Genomic DNA, 8,007 nt, shown 5'->3' with positions numbered 1-8,007 from the left:
CGCGGCTGCGGCCGCGCGCGGCGCGGCAGGGCGGCGGGGGCGAGGAAGGCCATGGTGCGGGGGGCGGGGGGAGGGGGGGGTGACGGCGGACGTGGCAGGAGGAGTGCGGATCGCGGTGCGGGGATCGCACGCGGGCCGTATATGAGGCTGGAGGGAAGGCGCAGCAGACGGGGGCGCCAGAGCGCGGCGCAGGGGCGGATCTGTGGTGGCGGTGGTGGGGGGAGGTCACGCGCGGGTGACATGCGCGGAATGGGGGGATTTTTGAGGGACTGAAAACGACTGGCGCCAAACAGACTGCCATCCGATGCAAATCCTCTCCTCGTTGACGGGACAGCGGGACAGCGCCAAGTTGGTTGTTCCGCCGCTCCGCAACGCGCGGTGAGCAGGCTGCTTGCGGCATGCCGATCTTTTCAACACGAACCCGTGACGCCGACTAGAAGGGCCTACCACTCGAAGGGTACCCTTTGGGTACTGTACAACCTAGGACACCGAGGCGTCTCTAAAGTTTAGAGAAATGAAAAGATTTGTTTAGAGTCTAAACAAATCTTTTCATTTCGATAGAGACTGCCGTTTCCTGTCGCCTCCGCTTTGTCGAACTCAACCAATATGCACGTGCAGTGTCCACTCAACAAGACTCCTTTCTCCCTCCACAGGCCCCCAATTGTCTCCGCCTACTGTACCAGCACGTGCAGTGTCCACCTCACACGCGCGCCCTCTGCCATCACCGAGTACAAATGGTTGATGGCGTCACGCGAGGCACCCCCAAAGAGGAAACGCCAACCACGTTCGTCATGCCATGCTGCCTTGGCGCAAATCGCACCCTTATCCCATCGCCACCAGCTCCAAAATCCAAACCATTGATCTAATCCCGCGTTGTGATCCAATCCCGTTTTCCACACTATTCTCTCTTCCACTTGGCTGTCCCAACTTTCCAAGAAGAAAGCCGCCACCAATTCGCCGCCACCCCCCAGTCATACCTCCGCTCCTCCGGTTGGCCCAAGCACGCACCCGCCTTCACCGTTAGGAACGGCCCTGAGGGCTGTTCCTAACGACGAGCACGGTGTGCTAGCACGCAAGCACCCTGAAACTTGGCATGAATGTATTGGTTGAAAAAATTATTGGAAATGCTTTTACTCCCGTTCAACCAATCCATTCATGCCAAATGTCAGGGTGATCCGCCCGCGACCGACCACCCGCTGTGACTCCACCGCATCGAACCGTCGAGCCGCCCTGCTAACCTCCGCAGCAGCCCACTTTTCAACCCTCTCCCCCGCCCCGCGACGCAGCGCTTCAGAATGCTCGCCCGCCGCGCCTTGCACCCGCGCGCCTCGCGCGGTCTGCGCGCGCTCTCCGTCCCGGCAGAGGCGTCTGCCGCGCCCGCGCCCTCGCCCGCGCCGCGCCCCATGCTCGTCTCGACCCGCCCGGTGTACCTGGACATGCAGGCCACCACGCCGGTCGACCCGCGCGTCACGGACGCCATGCTGCCGCACCTCACCTCGCACTACGGCAACCCGCACTCGCGCACGCACTCGTACGGATGGGACGCGGAGGCCGCCGTTGACAAGGCCCGCGCGCATATCGCGGCCCTCATCGGCGCCGACCCGCGCGAGATCATCTTCACCTCCGGCGCCACGGAGAGCAATAATATGGTCGTCAAGGGTGTCGCCATGTTTTATAAGTCGAGGAAGAAACATATTATTACGACGCAGACCGAGCATAAGTGCGTCCTGGATAGCTGCCGATGGCTGCAGCAGCGCGGCTTTGAGGTTACCTACTTGCCGGTGGGGAAGGACGGCATTCTTGATTTGGACCAGCTGAGAGACGCCATACGCCACGATACCGCCCTGGTGTCGGTCATGGCTGTGAACAATGAGATTGGCATCGTGCAGCCGTTGAACGAGATTGGCGAGCTGTGTCGGGAGAAGAAGGCCTTCTTTCACACGGACGCGGCCCAGATGGTCGGCAAATTGCCGATCAACGTCAACGACATGAACATCGATCTCATGTCCATATCCGCGCACAAGTTCTACGGGCCGAAGGGCATTGGCGCGCTGTACTTGCGTCGCCGCCCACGCGTGCGAATCGAGCCGCAGATGAGCGGCGGCGGCCAGGAGCGCGGCCTGCGCTCGGGCACGCTGGCCACCCCGCTGGTCGTGGGCATGGGCGAGGCCGCGCGCATCGCAAACGAAGAGATGCACTACGACCTGCAGCGCGTCACCCACCTCAGCAACCGCCTATACGACGGAATCGTCCAGCGCGTGCCACAGGTCGTGCTCAACGGGAGTAAGGACCACCGCTTTCCTGGCAACTTGAACATCAGCTTTGCGTACGTAGAGGGCGAGAGCTTACTGATGGCCCTCAAGGATGTCGCCGTCAGTAGTGGCAGCGCGTGTACAAGCGCCAGTTTGGAGCCGAGTTATGTGCTCAGGGCCCTGGGTGTAGATGATGACATGGCGCATACCAGCATTCGTTTTGGAATTGGACGCTTTACAACGGAGAAGGAGGTTGACTACGCCATCGACTTGGCCGCGAAGCATGTCAAGCGGTTAAGAGATATGAGTCCCCTGTGGGAAATGGTGCAAGAGGGCGTGGATTTGAAATCCATTAAGTGGACGCAAGAGCACTAGCAGCGGACCGCTTATATATATAGTTTGTGTAGCGGTGGCGTAAAGGAGAGAGTGCCTGTGTGCTAGATGCGCGAAACGTGACTCGATTCGTGGTCTCCGCAGCCTCAATGTCCAGCAGAGTCCGTAGAACAGCATAACTCAACGAACGCGAGTATCGTAAAATTCAACTGCAGTGAGTCACGTAGTACACACCCCTGCCGTGTGAAGTTTCCTCCAAATTTCTCCTTCGCAACCCCCTCCAGAGTTGGCCTACTCTGCCGAAAAAGGGGGAAACAGCCGTGCCACGCCCCGGAGCGATTGAACAACTCCCCGTCGCCGAGGAGAGCTCTTCTGAAAGAAACCGGTTTAAATAGACAAGGATGTCCATCAAATGACCCTGCTGCCCCTCTTCCCCGCCACCAGAAAGTCCTTGGCCTCGTTGACCTTCGTCGCAAGCATGGTGCTGCCGCCGTTGTCGGGATGGTTCATGCGCATGAGTTTCCGGTGCGCCTCGCGAATCTGCTCCTTCGTCGAGCCCTCGCGCAAGCCAAGAATCTGAAAAGCCTCGCGCCGTGTCATTTCCTCCTCAAACCCACCGGCCATCGAGCGCGGAAAGCGCTTCACGGCCCCGCCGACGCCGCCCCGAGTCATGTTGCGCCACGCGAGAACGGCATAGCGCGATGCCATCGCAGCGCCGGCGACAGCCATGCCCGCAAGAAGGGGAGTTGCCATCACGGAAATTGTTCACTTGAAGTTGCGGCGGCGAAATGCTGCGCACCGTGGTTAGTCGCTGCCGGTGAAGAATCGTCCGGATGCTGCCGTCCGGATGCTGATGCTGTCGTCCGGGTGAATGGGGTCGTACCAGTGAGAGAGGGAGGGAGAGGGAGGGAGAGGGAGGGAGAGGGAGGGAGAGGGAGGGAGAGGGCGACGTCGGCACCGCAAAGGCGAATCGCAAATCTATGTCTCCACTTGTTATCGCTCCATTGGAGTAAATGTCAGAGCAAAAGAGGCGTTCCCAAAAGTTTGGAACTTTTTAACTTTTCTAACTTTCATGAAATGTTTCAAACCGCAAATCAGAGCATAGCACCGATGCAGAGATTGCTCGCCAGCCGGTCATTTGCGCATCACTTGTGTGCATCGCGTCAAGCACACCTCCCATACCGGCCTGTGCCCTCGCGTGCGACATCTTCGATCCTCAACATGCTTCGCACTGCAGCGTCAAACGCCATGCGCCTCGGCGCTTCGCGCGCCACTCGCGCCCTGTCGACGAAGAATGCCGATCTCTTGCCCCCGCTCAAGGTTGCCGTAACGGGCGCCGCGGGGCAGATTGGATATGCCCTGGTTATGCGCATCGCGAGGTATGTGTTTTCGATCCTTCAACCTTTCGCGCTACAATCGCAATGTGACGTCTGCATGTCGGCATTGATCGCGTAACGAATGCGGGGATGAGCAAACATGCAAGCAGCCCTACAGTGTCACGCGCCTGCCGCCGCTTCTAGTGGGAACACCACTTGGGAGAGACCATCTCACCGAGTGATCCGCTTCATATATTTTCGCGAGATGCACTAACTTTGCCCATCGTATTTGACTACGGTGCCACTTATTCTACAGTGGGGAGATGTTGGGGAAGGACCAGCTGATCGATCTCAACCTCATCGAAACCGAAGCAGGAATGTCTCCTCTACGCGGCGTCATGATGGAGTTGGAAGACGGCGCATTCCCGCTATTGTCCAGTGTTACCGCCACGTCTGACCTCAACAAAGGTTTCGGGGACATCAACTACGCTATGTTAGTCGGAGCTTCCCCTCGTGGCCCCGGCATGGAGCGATCCGATCTCATGGCCGCTAATGCCAAAATTTTTGCCGAGCAGGGTAAAGCCCTCAACACGTCTGCCGCTGTCAACGCCAAAGTGCTCGTTGTGGGCAACCCCGCCAACACCAATGCTTTGGTCGCCTCAGAGAACGCCCCGGATATGTGGGAAGAGCAGTTCATCGCCATGACTCGTCTCGATCAATCACGCGCACAAGCCTTGCTCGCGGAGAAGGCAGGAGCCGACGTCAAGGACGTCGACCGCGTCATCATTTGGGGCAACCATTCGGCTTCGCAGTACCCAGATTTATCACATGCTCGCATCGGGGGTAAGTGGGCTAAGTCCATAGTGAAGGACGACAAGTGGATCAAGGACGAATTTATTCCACGCGTACAGAAGCGTGGCGCAGAGGTAATTAGCGCAAGGGGTGCTTCCTCAGCTGCGTCTGCTGCATCTGCCGCGTTGGATACGGTGCGCGACTTGCACCTCGGCTCAGGTGACGCGTGGCAGTCGAACGCTGTTGTCTCAGATGGTGGCTACGGCATTCACAAAGGGTTGTGGTATTCTGTGCCAACGATTTGCAAGGGTGACTCACACTTCAGACGCGTTCAACGACTCCCTATCGATGACTTTTCCGCAAAGATGATGACTGCCACCGAGAAGGAGTTGATTGAGGAAAGAGATGCCGTTCGTCACCTACTTCCTGGGCACGAGTCCAAGCCGGTGTCTTGGAATGTCCTTGAATCGCTGCAGACATCGTTTGAGGAAGGTGACATGAAAGCAGTAGATGAAATTGCGAAGGAGTTGCCTGCGCAATTCAAAAAGGGCGTCAAGACGGCGAAGGCTGCGGCATGAGGAGGAAGCAGACCTGGCCCTCATTTGTAGCAGACACGTCGTGGTTCTAGTAAACCTGTCCGCATCATATCTTCTCTGAATTCTTTATCACAACTGCACGCCAACGAAAGACATAAGCAGTGTCCTTTTTGTATGATCATCTGGACCACGCACCGTTAGCTCCGCAATGAGAACAACTGCTTACAGAATTCAAACTAACCGTGTTTTGTTGTCCCACCTTTTTTGATCATGAGATTGAGAGGCATGGAGTCGTGCTAGTCTTATTTCCCTTCAACACTGGCTGTTAAATCTCCATGCTGAACGGTGGGCATATTTGATTTCAAATCTTGTAGTGCGGGTTATTGAACAAGATTCTGCTTACGCGGATTCGTCTGCTGGTGGATATTTTCACTCTCACTCCTTCCTGCAGCCTTCACCGTCATGATAATCGAAGCGTTGTCTACTTCCGCACTCCAAGGTTATTGCATTCACCGTAAATGCACTTATGCATCTGTAGCATCGACTCTAGATCCATGCGTACCCGCGTTGCGTCCACCTCCGAACTGGTTGACTGGTCTTCCCGCACATCTTTCTTTTACGGCTAAGCACACGACAGGCTTATCGTGACATTTGTATTCTGCACTTTCCCCAAGGTTCTTCAAGGTCCACAGCATGACCTGTCTGTTACTGCTGCAGGTGAAGATAAAGTCTTCTGAATCTCCCACAAACGCAGCATCCCAAATCCATCCAGGATGCGAACCGAAATCCCATACCGGGGTGACGCTCTCTTCGCGCTTATCTGCTCCCTCAGCCGGTATCGTTCTGCTAGCTTTAATATCCTGCATTCGAAAAACCTTAACTGCGCCTTGTTTTGTCGTACACACGAGTAGGTTGGACAAAGGGCTGAGTCGAACGCGTGTGATGTAGGTGGAATTAGCGCGGAACGAGATGGGGGCGATACCGGAATGTGCGAGCATTTTCTTGACATCGTAGACAAAAACCATGCCATCGAAATTAGCCAGGACAAGAATGTCGTAGTCTGAGGAGAGTTCCAAGCACTGCAAGTTTCGCTTGCTGTGATGCGGAATGAACTCCTTGCAACAGCGGCGGGTAGCATGGTCCCAGACTCGCAGGCGGCCTTTCGCGTCTGCAGTGAAGAAGAGATCGTCCGGGGGATAGTAGATGGCGTCGTGAATTGGTACCATGGTCGAGCCTTGCTTGTTTTCAAACTTGGTAGGCTGGAATGTTCTCCCGGATGGCAAAGGGGAGCTGCCTAGCACGCCCATAGTAGGGGCTTGCGGAAACGCGGGGTGGGCCATGCCATGACTCGAATACAGGGAGTTGGGACCTCCGTACAAATGGGGTGAATGTGCAGTGGCTGGGAGCCAGGTTTGCAGGGTGCCATCCTCTGAGGCGGAGAAAACGAAAGAGGAGTTGATGGGCTCGAATCCCACGGCGGTAACGGGCTCTGTGTGTCCTTTGAAAGGGGCGAATATATTGGGAGGAGTATCGTTGGTGGAGACGTCGTAGACGCACACGAGCAGAGAGCCGCCGACAATCAGATAGAGCGGGTGGTTAACGGCAACTTTTCCCTTGCCGGAAAAGGCGATGCGGATGACATGCTGTTCGCCGAACTGGAGTTCGCGCACTAGGCTCTTGTTTTGGGCGTCGAAGAAGCGCACAAAGGTGTCGTAGCCGCCCGTGGCGAGAATGTATTGCGAACTGGGGACCTGACCGGTGCGGGTCTGGACGCCGGTGGTTGCAGGTGGCATTGCATGAGCGGAAGATGCGGAAGGGGTAGAGGGTTGGTTGCGAAGTGGCGTCGGTGTGCTCCAGCCCGGGTTCAGTGCATGGCACAGGAGGCGGGCGACGGGGTGAACACGGATGACGGTGGGACAAAGAGTGAGGCGGGATGGCAGAGTATGAGAGATGAGCGGTCCCGGCGGTGGTGCACAGACAGGCGGCACTGTGTTTTAGGACTCGGGACGGAATCTTGTCCAGCAGTGCGGACTACGGTACAAGGGATGAGCGGTTCTTAGACAGCCGTATTCCAAGTAGTACAGCCCTAGCTCCAGGTCTTATTTCCGCATTATTGAAGTACAGCTGTACAAGTTAAGGCCAAAGAAGAAGACTCCGGACTTGCCGTCCTGAAAATAATGGAATAAAGAGGAGTCACGTGTGAGAAACCGTTGAAAACAACCTCTAAGCCACCATGCGCTATTCCGCTATATGTGCGTTCCCGTGTTCGAAAGAAGTGTGGCATAAGCCGTGTGCCAACGCCTCGGCCCTCACAACGGCCCTGAGGGCCGTTCCTAACGAAGAGTTCGCGGCACGCCACACCTTCCTAGAAGCCATACAGTACTTCCCTGCCCACTCCTCGCACTGCTACAGAACCACAGCAGTTGAGAGGGAGCACCCACATTCCTGTCCCAGATGTACCCAAAAAAGCGATCTACGCCTCGATCCCCCGGAGCAGCGCTGGGTAACGTACCAGCGCCGACCGGCGGAGGCGGATCTAGCTCGCTCGCGTACACGGCTGTCCCCTACCCACTTTGTCCCGGTTAACGCGCGCGAAGGCGGATCGCGCTCGTCAGTTAAGCTGGAAGACGGAACTAGGCGGTAGGTCGTGGACAAATCCGTGCTTGTCCACCTACCCCGCCGCCGGTCGCGCTCGTATTTAATGTATACAATGCGACTATCATAATACTACAGTAACGGAATGCTGTAGTAACTTACTGTAGCGCGGGTCGTCCCACG

General features: G+C 56.7%; 4 protein-coding genes; 2 read left to right on the top strand and 2 right to left on the bottom strand.

Moving 5' to 3' along the window:
* Positions 1–1,403: 1,403 nt before the first annotated feature.
* CHC_T00009510001 (cysteine desulfurase IscS, mitochondrial precursor) lies at positions 1,404–2,692 on the top strand. XM_005717381.1 is given in 2 exon segments: positions 1,404–2,627; positions 2,628–2,692. The coding sequence occupies 1 exon segment, from the start codon at positions 1,404–1,406 to the stop codon at positions 2,625–2,627; it is 1,224 nt and encodes a 407-aa protein (XP_005717438.1). The 3' UTR covers positions 2,628–2,692.
* A 1,114-nt stretch (positions 2,693–3,806) lies between these two features.
* Positions 3,807–5,271, top strand: CHC_T00009350001 (Malate dehydrogenase). The gene is made up of 2 exons (XM_005717380.1): positions 3,807–3,964; positions 4,218–5,271. The coding sequence occupies exons 1-2, from the start codon at positions 3,807–3,809 to the stop codon at positions 5,269–5,271; spliced, it is 1,212 nt and encodes a 403-aa protein (XP_005717437.1).
* Positions 5,272–5,342: 71 nt separating this feature from the next.
* CHC_T00005712001 (hypothetical protein) lies at positions 5,343–6,536 on the bottom strand. XM_005717379.1 is given in 2 exon segments: positions 5,343–5,753; positions 5,754–6,536. 1 exon segment carries the CDS (start codon positions 6,534–6,536, stop codon positions 5,754–5,756), a length of 783 nt encoding a protein of 260 aa, XP_005717436.1. The 3' UTR covers positions 5,343–5,753.
* A 657-nt stretch (positions 6,537–7,193) lies between these two features.
* On the bottom strand, positions 7,194–7,513 carry CHC_T00005711001 (hypothetical protein). XM_005717378.1 is given in 2 exon segments: positions 7,194–7,339; positions 7,340–7,513. 1 exon segment carries the CDS (start codon positions 7,511–7,513, stop codon positions 7,340–7,342), a length of 174 nt encoding a protein of 57 aa, XP_005717435.1. The 3' UTR covers positions 7,194–7,339.
* Positions 7,514–8,007: the final 494 nt, after the last annotated feature.

The sequence above is a fragment of the Chondrus crispus genome, genomic scaffold (assembly GCF_000350225.1).
Source record: "Chondrus crispus Stackhouse genomic scaffold, scaffold_309, whole genome shotgun sequence".
Taxonomy (NCBI): domain Eukaryota; phylum Rhodophyta; class Florideophyceae; order Gigartinales; family Gigartinaceae; genus Chondrus; species Chondrus crispus.
The sequence above is the reverse complement of the archived record's forward strand: the minus strand, read 5'-3'. Positions and strand labels throughout refer to the sequence as shown.